The sequence below is a fragment of the Canis lupus genome, chromosome 25, assembly GCF_048164855.1.
Source record: "Canis lupus baileyi chromosome 25, mCanLup2.hap1, whole genome shotgun sequence".
Classification (NCBI taxonomy): Eukaryota; Metazoa; Chordata; class Mammalia; order Carnivora; family Canidae; genus Canis; species Canis lupus.
The window spans coordinates 4,926,023-4,951,246 of NC_132862.1; the positions used below are offsets into that span (position 1 = coordinate 4,926,023).

Here is a 25,224-nt window from a genome sequence, read left to right on the forward strand (position 1 = left end):
GGGGTCCTGGGATCGAGTCCTACATCAGGCTCTCTGCATGGGGCCTGCTTCTCCCTCTGCCTATGTCTCTGCCTTTCTCTGTCTCTCACGAATAAAATTAAAAAACAAACAAACTCAATCTTGTTCTACTCCCATGTCCCACTTAGCAACTCACACAGTACCCAAGCCCATGTTCAGCTGCGGCTTCAAATTATTTTTTATTTTCATTTTTATTTTTTTGCGGCCTCAAATTTAACACACACTTACACCAAGAAAGGTTAAGGTATTTTCTTTATTTTTTACAAATTAAGACTATGTAGATTTCATATATTTCTGAATCAAAAACACCTTTGTCTTCACAGTATGAGTTAGAGAATGCAGCCTGAGCTGAAAACCAAGGAACTAGAAAAGAAAGTGATAATTACAGTGATTACTGTATTAAAAACCTGTTAGGCATTTTCTTTAAAAGTCGTTTTTTTTTTTTTTTTTTTTTTTAATCTTGTCATTCTTGGCACTGTTTCTAAAGAAAAACTCCTTTATCCCAAGCAAAAAAGCACAAGAGGTGGAGTTTGGCTTCAAGAGATGTAACTCAGATTCTCAGGCCTTGCAGAGAATCAGCAAATTTATGGAGAGTGCTATTGGGCGTTTAATGGGAAGAAGTCCCTTTATTAAGTTCTCAAGCCAGAGGCTAGAGGCGGCAGCTAGGTCAGAGGGCAACATCCTCTGCAGAAGAAAGCCATCGGGGCAGCACGCCACTCCAGGAATACACACACCCCGGGAACAAATTGCTTCACAGGCCAGCACAGTGATACGGTGTGCTGCAAACCAGTAGCCACTGGGTCAAACTGGGTGCTGCCTGTGAACAGGGAGAGCCGAAAATGGTAGCCTACTGGCAATGAGCTTTGAGGGCTCAGTGCCCCTTACACTGAAGACTTGAATAGCCAGAGCTGCAGCTGCTCTCGAGGCTGCCTGCCCTTCTGTGCCAGAGGACTGTGGATCAGAGAACACTGATCCCCGTTAGTATGGGCCTCCCCGCACTCACAGCCACAAAGCTGCGGGAATCACAGGTCTTGCAGGTTTGGTCACCTGGTCCCTGGCTGGAAGGCTACAGATTTCTGGAACAGGTGAACAGACCAAAAAACTAAAATGCACCTGTAAAATGAACATTAATCTACCACCCCAAATCTCTGGCCTGACACTACTGGCATCCAGGCTGGAGAAGGGAGAAGGCAGGAATGCACCAAACTGTTATGAATGCTGCCTCCCAAGTCACCACAACCCAGGTTTGCTGATCTGAACAAAGAACCAGTCAGTTAGCAGCGATTTTCTGCCCCACTGCCCCAACAGGTCCTTATCTAGATAGGTTTGTCAGGCAGGATTAGTTTACAATTACCCCCAGGCTCACTCAGTCCCCTTCTCTAACCTTCCTCTCCTGGGATCTTCAGTCAAAGCCACATGGGGGAGGCCACTCAACAACTAAGGTGATATAAAAAAAAAAAAAAAAAAACTAAAGATGGGAAGTTTGGGAATTCTACGCTCTATCTGGCCACACATAACCAGCCTTTTCATAAAGTCCTGACAAGAATCAGTCTTTCCTTCATGCTGAAATCCTCCCTCCCCACAGATGGAAAACCAGCAGATTCCCTGAGGGTCAGACCAGGAACAGGGAATGGGAACATGTAAATCTACATTCCTTTTGGGATAGCAAGACAGAAAGCTGTGTTTGCCAGACCAGCAGCGGCTTGGGCAGCTCAGAGGAAGCAAAGCATCCACCAGAAGAGGCTCTTCATTTTCTTTGTAGGGGTTGACAGAAGCTCAGATGTAATGAGCCTGAGTGACAACAGGACCATCAATCTCCTCTCCGATGGAAAACTCACTGTCTAGTCCCACAGGAACTGTGCACAAACCAAACGACGCTGAGGGAAGAAGAGCCGAAGTGGCTCGACCAAACAGTTCATGTGCACCTGGTGAGGCTCGGGTGGAAAGTGGACTCCTGGAGTTTGCTCTGCTGTGGGTCCCACTCCTCGTCACGGTGACTGGCTGCCTGAGCAGAGGAAGAGGCTAGGGATGGGGTGCTCAGAAAAGGGAGTGGGGAAGAACCCCAGGAATACGAAGCCAAACTCCAAACTATATTCTGCTAATCAGTTTTTTGATCAAAAAATTCAAAATAGAGAAAACCACAAAGTACAAAAGCTTTTCTGATGCTTTTCATTATCACAGAACACACCACCTGCAATGTGTGCGAAGAGGAAATGAGGGGTGGAAGGAGAGGTCAAAATGGGAAAAAGGCTGGATGGTCAATTTCACTTCTTCTCTTTCTTCTTGTCCTAGAAATGGAGAAAAATTGCCTAATTAATTTTTGGCATCTGACATTCAAGCTAAAACTTTTGAGTCAGCCAACAGTGGCTGCCTTTGTTTAGGGACTGGAAGAGATGAGGATGATAAAAAGGAAGGAGAAATACTCCCTCAGCAGGGTATGAACTGAATGTTGACCCTGTTCCACTGGTGTTCCCTTGAGTTGTTGACAGACCTGACGAGAATAAAGGTTAAGCAGCAGTTCCTACTTCCACCCCAAGAGTACCCAGCTGGGTCACCTGACCACTCTTGGCTCACTCATCACCACCACAGCTCAAATCCCAACCACTGAAGGCTGTATCCACCCTAAAATAACTACACAAGAGGCCAAGACCAACTTTCCATTAGTCCGAGAAGCATAAATCTTGAGCACAAACCAACACCCAGAAATAATCTAGCCCCAATGAAGTCTTCATTCAATCCTAGGTGGAAGCCCAGTATATTAAACAGGAGCAAGTTGAGTTGCTTTGGCTGAGTCTAGTCTAGTCCTGGCACAGATAAGACAGAGCCACCAATCCCACCTACTCACCTGCTTCCTCCTCCTCCTCCTCCTCCTCCTCCTCCACCACCACCACCACCACCACCACCACCACCACCCACCCCACCCTTCCGTCTCTTGTGCCCTACACTAAGATAAGAAAAACCTCGTGGTTTCATTTGTTCCCCTCCTGCTGGAGTAGACTGTTTACACTAACCACATACAGAATGCTTCTCTAGAAACAAGACTAACAAACGAATAAAACCGGTCTACTTCTGACACGTGTTTATAAAAGCTAATATTAAATCCCATAGAATATCTTTCCCTGAGTCATAACTATTTTTACAGCCTTTAAATTCATATAGTAGGCTGTTTCTTGCTGCCACTTAAACCCCTTTCTCTTTTGATACTAATCTCTATTTTACTTTTAAGTAATTTCTATACCCAATGTGGGGCTTAAACTCACAACCCTGAGGTCAAAACTCACATGGTCCACCAACTGAGCTAGCCAAGGCTGGCCCTTGGGTTGTTTTTTTTTTTTTTTTTGGTTTGTTATTAAGGATTTTTTTCCCTTGTTCCTTGGCCTAAAGACTTCTGGTTTACCTCTTACTCAGCGGCCTTACAGTTAGCCTGGACCTATACAGTGTGTCAGTTTTCAAATTTGAAGTTTACACAGATGTTGAGTTCAGGTGCCATTCTCTCATCTTCAAGGAGTAGATGGACTAACCTTCTCATTCATAGCCAGGATCATCATGAGTTTTCTGAAGAGGGTAACGAAATCTAAGAAGAGGTCAACGCAGTGCCTGAAACAGAAGAACCAGATTACCAGTTGGCATTTCCCACCTTCCTTTATCTACAGCCTATAGAGAGACAAGAGCATAAAAACCCCATGCCCACTCATAAGTGAGCTTCACCAACACCGTACCACCAACTAAGTAAAACTCTGGTGCCTGAGAGCCTTCTCAAAGCAACAAAGCCATACAGCAGAGGGAAAAGAAAACTGGGCTTTAGACCGCAGGGGCCTGCATCTGAACCTCGGACCACCATCAATTAGTTAAGAGACTCTAAGAATTATACATCTTTTTTTTTTTTTTTTTAATTTTTATTTATTCATGATAGGCACACAGTGAGAGAGAGAAAGGCAGAGACACAGGCAGAGGGAGAAGCAAGCTCCATGCACCGGGAGCCCGACGTGGGATTCGATCCCGGATCTCCAGGATCGCGCCCCGGGCCAAAGGCAGGCGCCAAACCGCTGCGCCACCCAGGGATCCCCGAATTATACATCTTTTTAAAGTTGTATATTACAAAAACTGTGTATCTTCTCATCATTCAAGGTTTAAAAAATATAAAAATATAGAGTAAAAAGGGAGACAGACCTTTCTCCTATGCCTAGAAATAACCCCTATTAAAAGGATAATTAAATGCATATTAGTTCAATTTTTTTTAAAGATTTATTTATTCATGAGACAGAGGGGGGTGGGGGGGAGAGGTGCAGAGATACAGGCAGAGTATGCAGGGAGCCTGATGTGGGACTCAATCCTGGGTCTCCAGGATCATGCCCTGGGCTGAAGGTGGCGCTAAACTGCTGAGCCACCTGGGCTGCCCTATTAGTTGAATTTTTAAAAGAGCTGGTGTCTCGGGAATTGAGGGAGACCCTGCCCTTTCCCAAACCATAGGTACCCTACCCTACCATGTACGCTCCTGAAGGTGGGTCACTTAAGTTGGCCAGTGCCACCTGGTCCACTCTTTACCCTACCGACGGCGACTGAAAGGGAGACATTAAAGACCAGTTTTCACTCACCAGATATAATCCTTATCTCCATTTTCAGCCTTTTCAATAATGAGTTGAGTATCAAAAAGGACAAAGCCACACATGACCACCAGCCCCACATACAGGTTTGCCTAAGAAAAGAAGAATGAAAGAAAGGAGGTCACCAGGCAGCAGATGCCACAGAGGGAAAAACCAGCTGTGCCTCTTTTTGGCTCTTGGCCATTTGAAAGTACAAAAAATGCTAACCCTACTGACATTAACATTCTCGGGCACGGAAGCTACAATAAAGACCACATTACTTCCCTTGGTACAATTCCGCACTGCCCAACAAAAGTGAGCATTCTAAAGGATTTTTGGTCTACCTTGCTTTAGGGTGAAGCAAGAACAAGAAGTGCAAGGAGATGGCTGCTGAAAAGTTATATGCAAAGTCTCACCTGGAAAAGCCAAATGGATCCAAAGAAAAGGTTCCCCAGGGAAGATAAGAGCATCAGACTCATGGCTGACATCAAGACACCTGTAAGAATGACAAAAAGCCATCCTAAGAAAAGCCAAAGCAAAGTAAGGCAACCCGAAAAAGCCTTTCCTTACTTTCCCTCCCAAATTAAGTCTTCGATTTTCTTAAGATTTTATTTCTTCATGAGAGAGAGAGAGAGAGAGAGGGAGAGAGAGGCAGAGACAAGGCAGAGGGAGAAGCAGGCTCCACGCAGGGAGCCCGACGTGCGACTCGATCCCGGGTCTCCAGGATCACACCCTGGGCTGAAGGTGGCGCTAAATCGCTGAGCCACCCTGGCTGCCCTAAGTCTTTCAATTTCAACCCAACAAGCACAAGAAGCTGGAAGATAGGAAGAGTTCCAGTGAGAATTCTGGCTAAAGCAGAGGCTGTTTTCCAATCCACACTTACCTCCCAGAAAGAGGTAGCTCCGGCGCCTGGCATAGAGGGCACTCAGGGTGAAGCAGGTAAAGATCATTGCTGTGCCCATGAAGGCAGTGGGAAGAATGCTGTAAGAGGAAAAAGATCATTAGACTGAGGGCTAAAGGTCTGCAAACCTCTGTTTAGGAGGCATATTCTCAATAATAAAAAGACCTAAGATGCTACTAAAATACTTACCTGGGGTTGATGGCAATGCACAGCTCCAGAGCAGGGCCCAGGCCAACTCCTAGAAAACAAAGGCCCCAAAACATGCTATTACCATTAATTCCTGAAGAGGAACCTTGTCCAAAAGCTGACCATCAAAAGCACAGGCATGCCCACATGTTCCTAAAAAAAAACTAAAACACGTGTACTAAAAAAAAAAAAAAAAAAAAATGTGTACTAAAAATAATGAACTCTCTCTCTCCTCTATCCTCCTTGTTTTCTAGAGAACATATACTTGACTGAATTATTTTATTTACACAAAGAGCTACAAAACTGTTCTCTTAGCAGAAAATCAGAGATGACCCCAGATGAATACACATTAGGAAAAAGGAAGTGGGCATGTCATACATTTTTGAGCGAAGTTCTAAGGCTGCAATACTCTGAGGAGGAGTGATGTGAGACATAACAGGGCCCAGATAAGGAAATTAGGATAGAAGGTCCAAGAGCAAAGCAGGGCCTTGCGGCCAGCAACCTATAGTCCTGCAGGACTGACTCCCTTTGTAGAAAAGGCCAGACTGGTTCTGCAGGTGGACACCTGCCAACAGGAGAGTGCCGGGGCCACCTGCTGCAGCCCCAACATTTCCTCACTCTTGCTACTCTCCCTCCTTATGGTAATTCCACACCTTAATGCCTTCAAAAGCAAGCCTTCTCTATGTTAAAAATCTTAAATCTCTAAATCCCTTCCTTTCTACTTCAACACTACTTAAGATTAGATAGACTCAAAACAAGTTGTACTAAGTCAAATGCTTCTCTGCCAAGTATTTTTACTATGTAGCTCGAGTCCTCTTTCCCTTAATGATAATTCTACAAGAGTTATGTTTTTAATTCTTTTCTTGAGAATCAGCAAAGTGCTCTGTTGGATGGATCTCAATGTATGGCTTTAATTAACTGTCTGCAAAGTTCAGAATAAACAGTCGTAGGAATGATTGTTGCCAGTGTGAGTCAAGTTAGAGTTTCAAGCCTAGTGTAGTCCCACTTCGACCATTAACAAGTTATGCTACCTAAGCTCTTGAATCTCATTCATTCAGACACACAAATGTTTACTTTTGGATACAAAAGTAGAAGTCACACACACACACACACACACAAAAAAAAAAGTAGAAGTCACAGTCCCTAATCATAAAGAGCTTATCCTCTGGATGGGAAAGCAAGATGTACTTCTACGAAATAACGCAATACAAGGAAGAATACACTCAAATACAAGATTGAATGGTACAGTGCATCAGTTGGAGTGAATCAGAATACATACAAATCTGAGGCCTTAGTCTAAAGTTATACTAGATTTAGGACCACCCTCCCACCCCAAATTAGCCCAATTCCTAACATACCTGTAAGGAAAGCAAATCCAGCAAGAAGTCCCAGTCTTTTTTGCTCAGTTTCATGGCTATGAGGTGTTGCCATCAGCCAAATCATCAACCCCAGGGAGCCCAAGGCAGAGAGCAGGCCAGCCTGTCAGAACCAGAGTGAATAATGAAATGCTTCAAAGTATCAAATTTATTCGGCAGGACATCTTACTGGGATCAAATATTCATATGAACTTCCTAATATTTCCTTCTAGCCTGGAGGCAGTGGAGAAGGCAGAGGGGCCTTGCAGGACAGGGCTAGGACCGTGGAGGATCCTAGAGGCTCTTCTGACCAGGTAGTCCATCAGCCACAGCTACCCCAGTCAAACTAGGAGTCTTGCCCAAGAAAAAGATGAATCAAAATGACAAGTGCTTGAAGCACATTCCAATCTGCAGGACAAGTATAAATGATCCCTTTAAAACATGCACACGCAAATATTTATCTCCAAATAGCGAAAAAAGACTAAAAGGGTGCTACAGACTGAATGTTTACATCCTCCCCCAAATTCATGTTTAAATTAGGTCATGAGGGTGGAGCCTTCATTAGTGCCCTTATAACAGAGATTCCAGGATCCCTGGGTGGCGCAGCGGTTTGGCGCCTGCCTTTGGCCCAGGGCGCGGTCCTGGAGACCCGGGATCGAATCCCACGTCGGGCTCCCGGTGCATGGAGCCTGCTTCTCCCTCTGCCTGTGTCTCTGCTTCTCTCTCTCTCTCACTGTGTGCCTATCATAAATAAATAAAAGTTTAAAAAAAATAAAATAAAATAAAAAAATAACAGAGATTCCAGAGTGCTCCTTTGCCCCTTCTGTCATGTGAAGACACAGCAAGAAGATGGTCATTTATTTACACAGGAAGCAGGCCCTCACCACACAACATTATCTGCTGGTGCCATGATCCTGGACTTCCGGCCTCTCAAACTGTGAGAAACGTTTATTATTTGAGCTACTCAGTCTATGGCATTCTGTTAGAGCAGCTGGAATGGATGGAGACAGAGAGTAAGAACCAAAATGTTAAGTTACGTGTGGGGTGTTTTTATTTCGTCCTCATCACCAGTCTGTTTTCCAAATTCTCTACAATGAACACGCATTATTTTTATAAGAAGAAAAAAATTCTTAAAAAAAGGGTAAAGCTAATACAATTAGGGAAGAAAATCATTAAGGATATATACAGACACTGAAGTTCCTTCCTTCCTTCCTTTAAAGGTATAGCTGATTCTAGTTATGCTCTGTAACTATTCACTGTGAATAATGAATTAAGGAATACTGAACAACTGCTCCTGAGAAAAATAAAGGGTTAGATTCTCATATACCTCTGGTTACATTTTCTTCAACTGAACAATACATGTTTTATGCATGTTTATGTTTAAGGACACTTTATTCGATATATATTGTTGGCTCATTAACATTGAACTCATAGCCAGCAACACTGTAACTCATGCCTGAACAAAGTTTACCTAACAGACGTATTTTCTCCATAAGACACATCACAGTCTTAGTGTACCTTTTTTTTTTTTTTTTTTGCACTTAGGAACACTAAACAGCACTCTAGCACTATGCTTGGGGTCCATTTTAAACACCGGACATCATCACCAAAATCACAAAAATGCAAAAAATGTGGCATTACACAGACCATGAAAAGGACCCTTGCTTATAGTATAAGAGCTTGAAGTAGGGCAGCATGGTACCCTGTTTGACCCCAGGTGAAACGTACTGCTGTGCACAACTCAAATTTTTTCATTCTGCTTCAGACTGCAAATGTCTGCAAAAGCACCATGAATACTGATTTTAGGGTTACAAATACATTTTAGCAAATAAGTAAATTCATAAATACAGAATCCACGAATAATGAGGATAACTGTATTTTACTTTATTATAATTACTTAAAAAAAAAAAAACCCACAATCAAAAACCAAAATGGTCACTCTTGCTTCGAGGGTGGAGTATGTTGTAGTCTAAACTGCAATGATCAAAGTCTTATCCTCTGAGTATCTGGAGTAATTTTTCTTTTTTAAAGATTTTATTTATTTATTCATGAGAATACACAAAGAAAAGAGAGAGAAGCAGAGACACAACACAGGCAGAGGGAGAAGCAGGCTCCATGCAGGGAGCCCGATGTGGGACTCGATCCTGGGTCTCCAGGATCACACCCTGGGCTGCAGGCAGCGCTAAACCGCTGAGCCACCGGGACTGCCCTGGAGTAATTTTTCATGTAACCTCTGTCAGGAGATGCCTGAGCATAGGGACAATTCTCAGTAGTTGCCAGTGTCAACACAGATACACACACACCCCAACACCCCCCCTCCCCCGTACTTATACTAAAAAGGACACTTGGAAAGGACAAGTCTTGGTTAGTGAGAACTTCAATTCCTACTGACCAAATCCAAGGTCTCTTTCAACACAGGAAAGTGAGTTCAGTATTTTCATTCAACCATGCATATATAAGTACATCAGAGAATAAAACAGATCAAATCCTTGAAGGTCTCACCCCGCCTTTCCTGACAATCATACCATCAGTGTTTTGTATCTAAGAACCCCATAGTCACAAGCAAAACAGAAGAAGAATGGAGGAAAAGATAAAAAGGTTACTGCACAAACCCCAGCAAACATGCCATGCCGCAACTCAGCAGGTTGGGGTCTTACACGGCAGCTATACACCATTCAGTGTATAGCTGAATTCAGTGTCCAGGCTTAGACACAGTTTTCAGTACCTTGAGAGGGCAAAGCTGCCAGAATATTTAAATGGCTCTGCCTGTCCTTAGTTGGGTAACTAACTAAGCTGGTTCTGACTGAGTTCAGATCACAAACTATAGAAAAGGATTAAGGAGGGGTACAGGCTAATACACCCTGCTGAGTTGCTTTCTACCTACAGCAATCTGTGCCATAGCAACTAGGAGAAATGCTCTTACCTGAAGGAAATGAGTGACCACATGGACATAGGCCCCTGCAGCTGCCACGAACATACAGAGAGCAAAACTGGCATAGACCTTCTTCAGGTGCTGCTGTGTAGAGGGGGTTCTGGGAAAGAACGTTAGTAACAGTCATTATTCTAGGATCAATTTCATTTCTAAGCTAACAATCATTTCCCACTCTTCTTCCCAGGGAATATGTATATTTAAAATAGTAATAATAATAATAATGATGATGATGATGATGATGATGTTGTTTTGTAAATAGATTAACTGGGGACGCCTGGGTGGCTCAGAGGCTGAGTGTCTGCCTTCGGCTCAGGGCATGATCCCGGGTCTCGGGATCGAGTCCCGCATCGGGCTCCCTGCATGGAGTGTGCTTTTCCCTCTGCCTGTGTCCCTATGTCTCTGCCTCTCGTGAATAAAATAAAATAAATAAAATAAAATAAAATAAGATTAACTCAGAATCTTAAATGCTGAGAAGGAGCCAAAGGTCCCAAATTATGAACAAACAGTACTCAAACTAAAATAACTAAGTGGTTTTTCAGTGACAACACAGCAGCCTTTAGAATCTGGGTGTTTTTATCATATCCTCTGGATTCTAGCAAAGTTAATATGCTAATTTATACATACAAAAGTTAATAAGCTAGGAAAAGAAACAAGATAGGAAAGGAAATGCAGTGAGAAACTACAGTCAAGATTGAAACACTTACATGTGGGAAAATTTTAAGAGTGCATCAAAGTTGATCTTCCGATCAAATATGTTCATGATGCCAGAGTTTGTGGGACACAGCCTCCACTCTGTAGAATCAAGGATAAAAAGAAAAAAGGTTATTTTACAGATAGAAGGACATACATAATAACACAAATCACTTTTTCATGAAAAATAGCAACATACAAGTTTGGAAAAATTAAAGTTATCTAAAATCCCACCGTCTTAGTACAGTCATTTTCACTTTTACATATTTCCTTCTAGGATACATTTGCAATCATATTCAACCATTTTAAAGGAGACAGGAAATGAAGCCATCTTGTCTTCCCTAAACTATTTTGTTACTACATTCGATTTCTATTCTTTCAGAAGGTAATCTGGCCCCTTTAATAGTTTCTCTCTTTGAAAAATTAACAGTTAGCAATCTAGTTCAAGGGACCCAATCATTGGAACATAAAGCAATTTTATTTTTATTTTATATTTTTGAGGGTGGCAGGGGCAGAGGAAGAAGGAGAGAGAGAATCTTAAGCAGGCTCCACGCTGGGCCTCCACCCTGAGATCATGACCTGGGCCAAAATCAAGACTCAAACACTTAACCAACTGAGTCACCTAGGCACCCCTGGAACATAAAACAGTTTTATGTCACGGTTTCAAGATGCAAGAGAATTCTCTCAGCAAAGGCAAAGAACCTCAAAGAGGGAGGGAGGAAGAAAAGGAGGAGCTGGGCCTGGTACTGGGGCCTGAATTTGCTTTATCCCCTCTCTATATAGCAGTATAGAGAAACTTTAAAATATTTCTTTCCCAACCATGCAAGCACAATGCCTCTTTATCCCTAAATACTTGTGTGTACATCCTGAAAACAATGATCAAAACCAGGAAATTAACAATGACACAATACTATTATTTGATCTACAGATACTCAGATCTTGCCAACTGTCCCAATATGTCACAGAAAGGACATTTTCAATGAACTGTACCCAAACTACATGCCATTAACACCATCAAGTAAGGTTCTTAAATTATGTTCCCTCCTCTATGTCACATGCAATCCTAAATACACACATTCAATCTGTGGAGCTAAAAAAAAAAAAAACAAAATCTAATCAAGAATTTTCATCTTCCTAAATATAAATCTTCCATAATCATCTAGATTCTTATTAGAGCCATAATGCCTATTCATTTCAAACTGACCAAAAACCAGGGAGGAGGGGGCTGTATTAAAATACACAGGTAAGTAGTTTGAAAGACAAGCCAACTAGTCACACCTATTCTAGTCAGCACCTAGCACAATACTCAGCAAAATTAATCTGGGCAATAAAAGTTACAACCTGACTCCTGAGAAATCCTGGGCCAGTGGAAAGATGTCATTCTTCTAGTTCACACACATCACTACCATTTGTGAGGCTTGCTCTCTCACTAATGAAACAATTATAATGGCAGCTTGTTCAACTCTCTCGTCACTTCTCACCAACATCCCTACTCACCTCAATCTGTCAGTTCTGTTCTTAAGGATGGATACTGTGAGAAGCTGCAGAACCTACTAAAGCTGCTGCCCACACTTGTAAATCACGGGGCTCTGGGCCCTCTTGATCTAGATGGTGCAATTATTGCAGGCTGTTGCAGGGCCAACGACAGCCATTCACAACCATGATGAACACAGCCTCCAGAGAGCACACTTACAGGATGCCAGAATCCAGCACCTGGAAAGTGTCTTTGTTTAAGGCTTCCATTAACACCCTTAATGACATCCCTAGATAGAACGTGCAACAGTTCTGAAGCAACCTTCAGAGCCAAGTTTCTCAGTATTCACAACAACAACGCTAAAGTACCTCTTGCTTCCAATTTCAAGAGTTAAAAAAGGGAAGACGGGGTGGTAAATGGGCCTTCCAGTGTAAATCCTTAAATACCCAGGGGATTATTAGTCAGAAAGGGGCAACTCCCTGTAACCAGACCCCACTGAGTAGCAACAGTGGGAGCGAATGGTGGTAGAAACTCCTCTTTTCCAGTTTGCTCTTTGACATTTCCCAGGGGGTACTGACTGCCTCTTACAACTGCTGATGGAAAAACCAAAACTAGCAAAGGTTGCTGAGGACAGGAAGGAAGTAACAAGCGGGAATTTCTCCATGATTTACAAGTGCCTTGTGGTTTAAAATAATTTTAAAATAAGTCAAATAAAACCAGTTTTTAAACACCACTACTTATTCTAAATTTAAGTGAGATATGTAATTCCCAAATTTTCTAGATGCAAAGGCACACGACAATTTTATTTTGAGAGAATGACAGCACACACAGGTGGAAGTGGGGATAGGGAGAGGGGGCCAGATGGAGAGAAAGAATCTTAAGCAGGCTCCACGCTCAGAGCAGAGCCTGATGCAGGGCTCAATCCCACAACCCTGAGATCATGACCTGAGATGAAATCAAGAGTCAGATGCTTAACTGACTGAGCCTCTCAGGCTCCCCAAGGTACACAGCAATTTTAGAATAGCGTTGTAGCGAAAAAACACAAATAAAGAATACATTTAATAAATGACATGATGGGGCAGCCCGGGTGGCTCAGCGGTTTAGCGCCGCCTTGAGTCCAGGGCGTGATCCTGGAGTCCCAGGATGGAGTCCCATGATGGGCTCCCTGCATGGAACTTGCTTCTCTCTCTCTCAGCCTCTCTCTCTCTCTCTCTCTCTCATGAATAAATAAAATCTTAAAAAAAAAAAAGACATGATGTATATATGACATAATTTATTTCAGAACTGTTAAAACATGAGGGGGGAAAAAAACCATGAGGTGGGAAAAGTCAGATCTTGGAATCAAGGAAATACGAAGTTTGCTGTTGTCTGTTTGGAACAGACAGACCTGGGAGTGGGGGCAATGGGGTAAGTGGGTGGTGGGACAGTAAGGAAGGCACGTGATGTAATGAGCCCTGCGTATTATATAAGACCGATGAATCACGGTCCTCTACCTCTGAAACAAGTAATACATTATAGGTTAATTAATTGAATTTAAATTAAAACAATCACCTTATTAGCATAACAAATAGAAAGAAGTCATGTCCAGATAAGTAGAGTAAAAACGGTTCTTACAAGTTTTGTCAGATGGATTAAACCAACCAAATTTCTATCTTAGCTTCAATGACTTTTACTCAGAAGCTGCAGAGAAAACGTATCTACATTTCGATGGTCAATGTGCAAAAGTCAGCTGAACAAGATTCAGTTACATTCATAACTCAAAAATAGCTCCCAGTGCACTTGGGTGGCTCAGTCAGTTGAGTATTCCAATCATAATTTTGGCTCAGGTCCTGATCTCAGGGTCATGAGATCCAGGGCCAGGCCTGAACTCAGCAGGGAATCTGCTTGAGATTCTATTCCTTTGCCCCTCCCCCCATACCCACTCTCTCATATAAATATATCTTTAAAAAATAGCAGCTCCGCACCAGAAGTATTTTTGGTCCCAGGGAACAGTTAGCACCTAACAGAGCTTAAAGTATTCAAAAACTTAACCAAGTACCTCAGCTAACATTTCAAAGGGACCCACAGTTAAATAAGTCTTTGCTTTCAAAAAACATTAAAATAAGTTAAATGCTATGTATATTTTACCAAAATAAAGGGAAAAAGTATATTACAAATTACTCAAAAATTATTCAATACAGTAGTTCCTCTAACACCCATCAGCCCATCATGAAATCCATACCCAGCACTGGTCTTTCTCACCCTGGACATCAACTCACACAAAAATCTAGAAATTGCATCCTCTTCCCCATCCCCTAGTTCTTTTTTTAATTTTATTTTATTTTTAAGATTTATTTATTTATTTATTTATTCATGAGAGAGAGAGAGAGAGAGAGAGAGAGGCAGAGACACAGGCAGAGGGAGAAGCAGGCTCCATGCCAAGAGCCCGACGTGGGGCTCGATCCCGGAACTCCAGGATCGCGCCTTGGGCCAAAGGCAGGTGCCAAACCGCTGAGCCACCCAGGGATCCCCCCCATCCCCTAGTTCTATACTCAAATGTAAAACAGGGAGGTGGAATGATTTATTCAAAATACAATGTGGGGGATCCCTGGGTGGCTCAGCAGTTTGGCACCTGCCTTTGGCCCAGGGCGAGATCCTGGAGTCCCAGGATCCAGTCCCGTGTTGGGCTTCTGGCATGGAGCCTGCTTCTCCCTCTGCCTAGGTCTCTGCCCCTCTCTCTCTCTCTATGTCTATCATGAATAAATAAATCTTAAAAAAAAAATACAATATGGACAGTGCCTCCTAGACTCATGAGATATTTGTCTACGTCACATTTAAGAAGTATATGTTCAGGGATCCCTAGGTGGCGCAGCGGTTTGGCGCCTGCCTTTGGCCTAGGGCGCGATCCTGGAGACCCAGGATCGAATCCCACATCGGGCTCCCGGTGCATGGAGCCTGCTTCTCCCTCTGCCTGTGTCTCTGCCTCTCTCTCTCTCTCTCTCTCTCTCTCTCTGTGACTATCATAAATAAATAAAATTTAAAAAAAAAAAAAAAAAAAAAGAAGTATATGTTCAGATGTTAATTATAATCAAATTCCTTTAATTTTGTTCAGAGCTTCATTTAATGCCTTCATCCTTAGGAGAGCAGGAATATCAAACTTGTTAGAATTTGCCAGTGTCAAAAAAAAAAAAAAGAATTTGCCAGTGTCTGTCACACAGATACTGCTAAAGTTTTGTTGGAAGTATCAGCATTCTGTGGTTCCTCTGGACAGCCTCTTTTGCCACGGCCACCCCAAAACAACAAAACTTACTGCATTGCTTTACTAAGAAATAAAAAAATTCAGTAAACACACGGTTTTGAGTTAGTATTCCTGAGGCCTGTTTTTGCTTGGGGAGGGAAGGGTACGGGGGAGGCAGAAGACAGATATTCTCATCAACTAACAACTATGTCTTATGTCTTTTTAAATCTCTCTCTCTTTTAAAAGATTTTATTTATTTATTCATGAGAGGCACAGAGAGAGAGGCAGAGACACAGGAAGAGGGAGAAGCAGGCTCCATGCAGGGAGCTCGATATGGGACTCGATCCCAAGACTCTGGGATCACACCCTGGGCCGAAGGCAGGCGCTAAACCACTGAGCAACCCAGGAACCACCCCCCCCCTCTTTTGTTAAATCTTTTTTTTTTTTTTTTTTTTCATTTATGATAGTCAGAGAGAGAGAGAGAGGCGCAGAGACATAGGCAGAGGGAGAAGCAGGCTCCATGCACCAGGAGCCCGACATAGGATTCGATCCCGGGTCTCCAGGATCGCGCCCTGGGCCAAAGGCAGGCGCTAAACCGCTGCACCACCCAGGCATCCCTGTTAAATCTCTTATACTAGGTATCTTCCTTACCCTTGTCCTAAAATGAATTATCGGGGCACCTGGGTGATTCAGTGGTTGAGCGTCTGCGGCTCAGGTCGTGATCCCAGGGTCCTGGGATTGAGTCCTACATTGGGCTCTCAGCCACGGAGCCTGCTTCTCCCTCTCTGCCTCTCTCTCTGTGTCTCTCATGAATAAATAAATAAACTATTTATTTTTTTAATTTATTATTTTTTTATTTATGATAGTCACACAGAGAGAGAGAGAGGCAGAGACATAGGCAGAGGGAGAAGCAGGCTCCGTGCACCGGGAGCCCGACGTGGGATTCGATCCCGGGTCTCCAGGATTGCACCCTGGGCCAAAGGCAGGCGCCAAACCGCTGCGCCACCCAGGGATCCCCAATAAATAAACTCTTTAAAAAATAAAATGAATAATTATCATCAAAGGCCAAGTCCTGAAAATAAGAAAAATAAAATTATCTACAATCTTACTTCAATACCTATTAAGTAGTCTATATGAAACACAGCCAAGTGACCAAAAACTATGCAAAACAGAAGAAAAAAAAAGAAACAACCAAATTTTAAAAATAATAATTTTAAAAAATTTTAAATCCTTGCCTTTGAGAGATAAAAGCCTGCTGACTACTGGGCAGAAGCCTGCCTTGAAATATGTAATTTTTAAAAATATTTTATTTAAATTCATTTTGCCAACATATAGTATAATATCCAGTGATCATTTCATCATAGGCCCTCCTTAATGCCTGTCACCCAGTTACACCATCCCCCTACCCACCTCCCCTTCTACAACCCTTTGTTTCTTTCCCAGGGTTAGGAGTCTCTCATGAGTTAGGAGTCTCTCATGGTTTGTCTTCCTCTCTAACGTTTTCCCACTCAGCTTCGCTCCTTTCCCTTATGGTCCCTTTCACTATTTCTTATATTCCACATATGAGTAAAACCATATGATAATTTTTCTCCATATGACTCATTTCACTCTGATGTATACAATTCAACAACATAAAACCAGAAAGTCAGGGGTGCCTGAGTGGTTCAGTCAGAACAGCAACCAACTTCATCTGAGGGTCCTGAGTTCAAGCCCACACTGAGTGTGGAGCCTACTTAAAAAAATATATATGTATATTTTAATATAGTAAGTTAAAGAAACATTCTTTACATTTAAACATTTAGTTTGTGGGATCCCTGGGTGGCGCAGCGGTTTGGCGCCTGCCTTTGGCCCAGGGCACGATCCTGGAGACCCGGGATCGAATCCCACGTCGGGCTCCCGGTGCATGGAGCCTGCTTCTCCCTCTGCCTGTGTCTCTGCCTCTCTCTCTGTGACTATCATAAATAAATAAAAAAAAAAATTTAAACATTTAGTTTGTGAATTACATAGTTCCCCATTCCTGTTGTTAATTTGACCATTCTGAGTCTCCTTCCCACATATCCAGAAGGGATCAATTGATACTTTTTTTTTTTTTTTAAGATTTTTTGGGGATCCCTGGGTGGCGCAGCGGTTTAGCGCCTGCCTTTGGCCCAGGGCGCGATCCTGGAGACCCTGGATCGAATCCCACGTCGGGCTCCGGTGCATGGAGCCTGCGTCTCCCTCTGCCTGTGTCTCTGCCTCTCTCTCTCTCTCCCTCCCTCTCTGTCGATCATGAATAAATAAATAAAAATATTAAAAAAAAAAAAAGATTTTATTTACTCATGATAGACATGGAGAGAGAGAGACAGAGACAGAGACATAGGCAGAGGGAGAAGCAGGTGCCATCCCAGGAGCTCTACGTGGGACTTGATCCCAGGACTCCAGGATCATGCCCTGGGCCAAAGGCAGGCGCTAAACCGCTGAGCCACCCAGGGTTTCCGGATCAACTGATAATTAAGAAAAACCCCACGTGGTTAAAAAGCTGAGGAGGTGGGCAGCAGAATTGTATTTTTTTTTTTCCAGCAGTTCTTCTTACTGAATAGCTTTCATATTCTGTAAAACCAATCTAGAACAGTGGTTAACAGTTTGGCTTGCTGCACTTGAATCCTAGCTGATATTTCCTTAGCTGTGTGATACGCAGTAAGTTTCTGGCATTTGAACCTCATTGTGCTTTAGTTTGACTTGTCTATAGTAATATATAATATTCTCTATTTCACAGGGTTGAGGATTATATGAGATAATACAAGTAAAGTGCTGAGAATAGTGCTTCATACAGGGGTGCCTGGGTGGCTCAGCCAGTTAAGCATCTGACTCTTGATTTCAGCTAGTCATGATCTCAGTGCCGTGCGATTGAGCCCTGTATCAGGCTCTGCGCCAGGTGTGGATCCTGCTTAAGACTCTCTCTTTCTGGGCAGCCCCAGTGGCGCAGCGGTTTAGCACCGCCTGCAGCCTGGGGTGTGATCCTGGAGACCTGGGATCGAGTCCTACGTCGGGCTTCTTGTATGGAGCCTGCTTCTCCCTCTGCCTGTGTCTCTGCCCCCCACCCCTCTCTATGAATAAATAAAATCTTAAAAAAAAAAAATTCTTTCTCCCTTTCCCTCTGCCCCTCTTCCTCCTACCTACTCTCTCTTGCATACATGCTCTTTAAAAAAAGAAAAGAATATGCTTCATTCATAGAACCCGCTCCATATGTTAATCATTGTTGTTACCAGTGTAAACACTCATTACTCTCATGTCTTCAGTCCATTATTTTCCCCTGGTTTTAGAAAACATTTATTACAGGTCTAATTTACATGTGTCCTATAAATTAATTTTTTAAAATATTATTCAACCATTAACTTATAGCTAACTGTGTATCCTGAAGACTTACTATTTACCCAAGTGAATAAGATTAAATAGGGGGGAGAAGGAAGAGTTTAAGAAATTTATAAACTGGAATTTAAAGGAATATGATAAATCTTACTACTGTCTAAAATTACTTTTGTTGAAATGGCATGCCTCTCCTTGGGCACATTTACACTGGAACTCCTGTCCCACAGGGCCACAAGGTGTTTTGAGACAGCCTAATAACCTCTAAGTGATAATCCGATGTGGTAAAGAATTTGATGAAGTAAATGGTCATTAGCTTGATGCTTTCCTTGCTAACCCTAGGAGACAGGTCAGTTTGGTTTCTGGAAATCCAAAGAACTGTTGTGACAGGGCTAGGCCCTGATGGTCCTAGATTTTAGCCCTAGATGTTCCAGCCCCTCCCTTAACTTGGGCCCAAATTCCTGGCTAGCTCGTTAGCTAACACTGGATCCGTCTCTCTAGGGTGCTGCCTGAGAACGAAGCCAGGAACTGGAGATGGAATGCCTACTGTCTTCTAAAAATGTTTTGTATTGAACTTTGACACTACTGAACCTCTTTCTGTAACCACAAGTGTTTTGACAGACTGAATCATAAGGAGGCCCCAATGTCTTAAATACATACCCATCTTCCAGTGTAAATCAGTAATCCCTCCCCCAAAACAACATATTTTTAGCTTAAATGAGATGAGAGCAGGCACAGATAAGGACAAACAGCACACCCATTCAACTCTCATCCTGGAAGCTCTTTTGAAGTGTTTTGGATTCCAGTTCACTGTGACAGAACCTCTCTCACCCATTTGGCTGGAAGCACCTCGGGTGTAAGCAGAGCTTGCATCTGATTCGACTTTCGATTTCCCACATTTAAGCACAACCAAGAGACCCGAGAGTGAATGCAGACCCCACTGTCTAAACAGGAGTTTTGTGTGTTTTTTAACTTTATTTTTTATTATTTATGAGAAACACACAGAGAGCGAGAAAGGCAGAGACACAGACAGAGGGAGAAGCAGGCTCCACGCAGGGAGCCCAACGCTGGACACCATCCCGGGTCTCCAGGCTCCAGGATCACGCCCTGGGCTGAAGGTGGTGCTAAACTGCTGAGCCACCTGGGCTGCCCCACAGGAGTGTTTTCAATCTCAAATCAACGCTCCCCAGCTGACTTAAAGGGGAACCTACTATGAGGAGTAACTCGAGTGGCCCTAAAAGCCAATCTCTAGTCTTTTTCTCCTTGGTTTGAACAAGTTAGAAACTTGGCAGGGCGGGGGGGGGGGGGGGGGTGTGCCTGGGTGGCTCAGGTCCTGGGATCAAGCCAACATTAGAGACTGCTCAGCAGGGAGTCTGCTTCTCCCTTTCTCTCAAATAAATAATCTTTTAAAAGGGAGGGGGAGGCTTGGGTGGCTCAATCAGTTAAGCATCCGCCTTCAGTTCAGGTCATAATCCCAGGGTCCTGGGATCTAGCCTCACATTAGGCTCCCTGCTCAGTGGGGAGTGGCTTCTCTCAGCTGCTCCCCCTGCTTGTGCTGGCTCGCTCTCTCGCTCAAATAAATAGAATCTTAAAAAAAAAAAAAAGAAAAGAAAAAAAAAAAAAACCCTGGAGGAACAAAACTGGGTAAGGTGGAAGACACTTCTAACAGATTTCTACAGTCAAGTCAAAGTAGCAAAGGAAAATCTAGCAGATAGACCATCATCAAGAGAATATTCAGTATTTTCCCAGAAGACACTAATACCCTTGGGTAGTTTATGAAATGAAGTGAAACTTCAGGTCAGCAGAAGTACCTTCTATAATACCACTGACTACATTTATATAAAATTTTACAACTTTTAAAAAGGCAAACTTTTTTTTTTTAAAGGCAGCCTAATAGTGACATTAACACTGGCTTTGGAGTCACGAATCCTGCCATATTCTACTACATAACTTTGGAAAACCATTTTACCTAAGGTCATCTAGGCTTCCTTATCTGTAAGATAAGGATAATTAAATAACACCTGCTCTACCACGTTTATTGAATGCCAATAAAAAAATCCTTGTGACATAGATTAAAAAGTACAGTGCAAGGGAACGTAGTCAGTGATACAGTAATAGTGCTGTATGGTGAGACGGTAGCTATATTTTCAGTGAGCACAGCATAATGTACATATAGACTTTTATTTTTTAAAATATTTTATTTATTTATTCATGAGAGGCAGAGACACAGGCAGAGGGAGAAGCAGGCTCCATGCAGAGAGCCCGCTGCGGAACTTGATTCCAGGACTCCAGGATCACGCCCTGAACCAAAGGCAGGCGCTAAACCGCTGAGCCACCCAGGAATCCCCCATATAGACTTTTAAATCCTTATGTTGTACATCTGAAAAGTAATGAAACATTGTGTGCCAACTATACTTCAAAAAAAAAAAAAGGTAGAAAGGCTCTGTGTAAGTACTAAATGAATACTAGTACTGACTTGACCAACACCATAAAGTTAAATAGTAGAGTCATTATGACCTCTAATGCCTGAGGCTCTTCCCACAGGAGAAAAGTAAGTTTTCTTTAAGACAGCTCCAGTCATAGGTCAAGAAAAATTTTAAAAATATTAACACACGCTTATTCCTACTACGCTTTTCTGGATTTTCAGCACTTCTACCATAAGCATGAACTATATGCATAACCAGGAAAAAAAAATAGAAATACTGACTAAATATCTGGATTAATTTTACCTTTTCCATTCTTAGAAGAGTAAGACTTCAGTCATAGCAATAGTGGGGAAGGGATGAAAGAAGGTTTACTAAGCCATGTTTCCACAACAAGATGAATAACAGAAGGAAACTCTGAATACAAATCAGAGTGTTTCTCAAGGATTTAACCACTTTGTCCCTATTGGAGGAAAAGTAGAGAATCTAGGTATCAACTTTTTTATTTTTTTTTTTTAAGATTTTATTTACTTACTCATGAGAGGCACAGAGAGAGCAGCAGAGACACAGGCAGAGGGAGAAGCAGGCTCCATGAAGGGAGCCTAACGTGGGACTCAATCCCAGGTCTCCAAGATCAGGCCCTGGGCTGAAGGCGGCGCTAAACCGCTGAGCCACCCGGGCTGCCCTAGGTATCAACACATTCTTGAAGCCACAACAAAAAATATCAAAGAGAAACCACCAAAGACAGTAAACCTAATAGTTACAGAAATAAGTGTATTTGCAGAAGCCTTAAGAATTTGGTTATGCAATGTGAATAATCTTTCTCGAACTGAATTCTTAAATTACACGTTCAACCAAAAGATAAACTAAAACTAAGTAAACAAAGAGAAACCACCAATGACAGTAAGCCTAATCATTACAGAAATAAGTGTATTTGAAGAAGACTTAAGAATTTGGTTATGCAATGTGAATAATCTTTCTCGAACTGAATTCTTAAATTACACGTTCAGCTAAAAGATAAACTAAAACTAAGTATCAATAAATAACCAGAAAAACCTATTCGCCATTAACTTTTAACTTTAAAATCTTTGTTTCAGGCACAGTCAGCTCTTCTGAGTTACACATTCACAAATTAACCATTGCTAGAACAGTCTCAAGTTCAGAGAGATCTTTGCTATTGTTTGGTCACCGAAAGGCTGATTAGGGGTAGGCAATGCAGTCTGGACTGGCACGGAGAATTAATTCCACGCTTAATAAACTTGCAAAAATACCAAAGCCTACTTACTACCACAGCTCCAGCAAGTAGGTACAAGGTCAAAAACAAAACAAAAACCACCTAACGACGCCTTTCCTGAGCGGACTTTGAGAAAGACGCCCACAAGGCTCGGGCCCAAGCAAAGTCAAGGCCATCTCACCTGTCCAAAGGTAACCAATCAGACCAGAACGGGGCTGTTCTGTGCAGCTGGAAAGCCAGAAAGGATCTTCTCACTTCTCGCCTCTGCTTGCGGCTTCCAAGTAACTAAGGAGCCTCGCGGGTGTCACAGAGGACTGTGACATCACCCGCCTGGCCGTGACAGGGCAGCCTGGCTGACCGGGCCCTTTCTCGAGTCCTGGCCCTGGCTGCTCACCCAGAAGGGGCCCAGCCAGAGAGCCCACAGCAGGGCCGCGAGCGAGCAGGCAGGTGAAGGAAGGGTGACCGCAACCCCGTGAGGTTTCGCTTTCATTAGCCTCGGAAGGAAGGGGTGGGGGATGCGGCCTGAATTCACCTAGTCGAGTGGGCCGAAGGGCCCCTGCGCCTGCTGTCGGCGGGGGGGTGGGGCGGTGGGGAGAAAGCACGCAGAGTGGAAGGAAGGAAGGAAGGAAGGAAGGAAGGAAGGAAGGAAGGAAGGAAGGAAGGAAGACAGACTAACAAGGACCCCTCGCGAGCACCCGCGCTCAGAACCGGAGCCTGGACGCCCCCCGAAACCCAGCCGACGCGCCCCAGCCCCTCCCCCGCTACGGCACGGCCGCGCATGCGCAGGACTAGTTCCGGGGCTTCACCCCACCCCACCCCCCGCGCAGCTTTCCCGAGTCCCGTCGCGGAACAGGGCCCCATTCCCGGAAGCCGCAGTCCGTCCGAACCCCGAAACCATTCCCACTCTTGCTCAGACAAGAATTGCCCACCCCGCTTCCGCTTCTCATCCCCAGCTTACGCGGTCCCCGCTTCAGACATACGTTCTTACCCGCCTCTCAGGAACCCACACAGGCCTCCTACCACCGGATGCGCTTCTGACTCTCCCAGGGTCCGCTCCAGCCTCTTCACCCGAGCGTCAGCCCCTCAAGGGTAGCCCCGCCCCCGCGTTCCGCCTACGGCCCGTCCTCATTGGCCGCCGGCCGCACCTCTGCCTTCCCATTGGCTTTACGTGCGTAAACAACGGCTGCTTACTTCAGAGCCATTCGCTAATGCCCTTGTCCATCAAGACTCCGGCCGCCCAGCGGCGGCGTCGCACAAAGTCCCGCCTCTTCCCCGTAGCTCGGTAGGCCCGCGGTGTAAAGCCGCCCCTAGTGGAGACCGAGGCGAGGAGCCGCCCCGCCCCAGCCGCCCGGCTGGTCCCCGGGCCCCGCGTCCGGGGATTCTGGTTTCACGCTTCTCGTGGAGTGTTAAAGGGGGAAGGAGATTCAGATAATACGTGAAAGGGGCTCCATAGGGGCCGAGCTACCTCCAGGGCCCTCCTGACGGCTCCGAGGCTCGCCCGGGAACGCAGGGGGACGTGGCCGCAGGCCTCCAGCCGCAGCCCAGGGGGCGGCCCTAGGGCCGCGTGCGGGGCCGCCGGGCTTCCAGGACCACCTTGCGGGCTTGCGGGAGCTGGGCGGCAGCTTCACAGTCACTTGGCCCGGGGCAGCGGGGAGAACGGGAGGGGGCCTGGCCGGGCCGCCCCGGGCAGCCGCGGGCGGAACCAAACTGGGAGGTCAGGGGCTGGAGCTCCTCGAGGGTTTGCCCGGGCAAGAAGCACCACCCCTGGGGGAGCTTATGGTACGGAGTTGTGAAGCCCATAAAAAATGTTCCTGCACTCTCCGTGTTTTAAATTCCTCTTTTCTTTCTTTCTTTTTTTTTTTTTTTAAGATTTTATTTATTTCAGAGGGAGGGTGAGCGAGACCGCACAAGCAGGGGGGAGGGGCAGAGGGAGAAGCAGGCTCCCCTGCTTCTGATGTGGGCCTAGATCCTAGGACCCCGGGACCATGACCGGGGCCCAAGGCAGACCCTGAACCTGCTGAGCCACCCAGGCGCCCCTTAAATTTCTTTCTTTCTTTTTTTTTTTTTAAAGAATTTTATTTATTTATTTATGATAGTCACACAGAGAGAGAGAGAGGCAGAGGCACAGGCAGAGGGAGAAGCAGGCTCCATGCACCGGGAGCCCAACGTGGGATTCAATCCCAGGTCTCCAGGATCGCGCCCTGGGCCAAAGGCAGGCGCCAAACCGCTGCGCCACCCAGGGATCCCTCTTTTTTTTTTTTTTTTTTTTTTTTTTTTAAGATTTTATTTATTTATTCATGAGACAGAGAGGCAGAGACACAGGCAGAGGGAGAAGCAGGCTCTATGCAGGGAGCCTAACGTGGGACTCGATCCTGGGACTCCAGGATCACACCCTGGGCCGAAGACGGCGCTAAACCGCTGAGCCACTCGGGCTGCCCCCCTTAAATTTCTTTTTTAACCAGTTTTTTAATATGTCTATAAAAACAGTGCAAAATTGACATATGTAGAGGCAAAGACTTCACAGGCAAAAAAAAAAAAAAAAACTAGAAGAAAAAGAGGTTATAGCTGTTGCCAGGTAGTTAAAAGTGTTGTTTTGGGTTCTGTTTCCTTTTGTTTTACTCTGGATTGTGGGATGTTTGTCGTTTTGTCAGCATTCTAAAATAGGCGATGATTTCTTTTTCTCATTCTAGATAAATATTGACTATTACATAATTTCATATTCCATTTTTTGAAAAGATTTTATTTATTCATGAGAGACACAGAGAGAGAGGCAGAGACACAGGCAGAGGGAGAAGCAGGCTCCATGCCGGGAGCCCGATGTGGGACTAGATCCCGGGACTCCAGGACTTGGGCCCTGAGCCAATGG

The 25,224-nt window shown here is 44.2% G+C and overlaps 1 protein-coding gene across 3 annotated transcripts; it reads right to left on the minus strand.

Annotated features, from left to right (window-relative positions):
* Nucleotides 1-252: 252 nt before the first annotated feature.
* Nucleotides 253-23,506, minus strand: TMBIM6 (transmembrane BAX inhibitor motif containing 6). 3 transcript variants are annotated; one of them, XM_072798019.1, is made up of 10 exons: nt 23,347-23,506; nt 10,680-10,767; nt 9,967-10,075; nt 7,047-7,167; nt 5,692-5,740; nt 5,485-5,582; nt 5,018-5,097; nt 4,614-4,714; nt 3,540-3,615; nt 253-2,306 (listed from the first exon to the last, which is right to left on the minus strand). In XM_072798019.1, the coding sequence occupies exons 2-10, from the start codon at nt 10,733-10,735 to the stop codon at nt 2,283-2,285; spliced, it is 714 nt and encodes a 237-aa protein (XP_072654120.1). In that variant the 5' UTR covers nt 10,736-10,767; nt 23,347-23,506; the 3' UTR covers nt 253-2,282. The 3 variants fall into 3 exon arrangements, with proteins under 3 accessions (XP_072654120.1, XP_072654121.1, XP_072654122.1); XM_072798020.1 differs by lacking the exon at nt 23,347-23,506 and adding an exon at nt 22,540-22,827; XM_072798021.1 differs by lacking the exons at nt 9,967-10,075; nt 10,680-10,767; nt 23,347-23,506 and adding an exon at nt 7,665-8,950.
* Between the last annotated feature and the right edge of the window lie 1,718 nt (nt 23,507-25,224).

Bases quoted from the DNA above. Each gene is read 5' to 3' on its own strand.
- TMBIM6 (XM_072798019.1), bottom strand. From the start codon at position 10,735: ATGAACATATTTGATCGGAAGATCAACTTTGATGCACTCTTAAAATTT. The intron at 5,583-5,691 runs GTAAGTATTTTA...TTCCTCTTACAG, and splicing joins TGCATTGCCATCAACCCCAG to CATTCTTCCCACTGCCTTCA. The intron at 5,098-5,484 runs GTAAGTGTGGAT...TCATTCTTACAG, and splicing joins GAGCTACCTCTTTCTGGGAG to GTGTCTTGATGTCAGCCATG.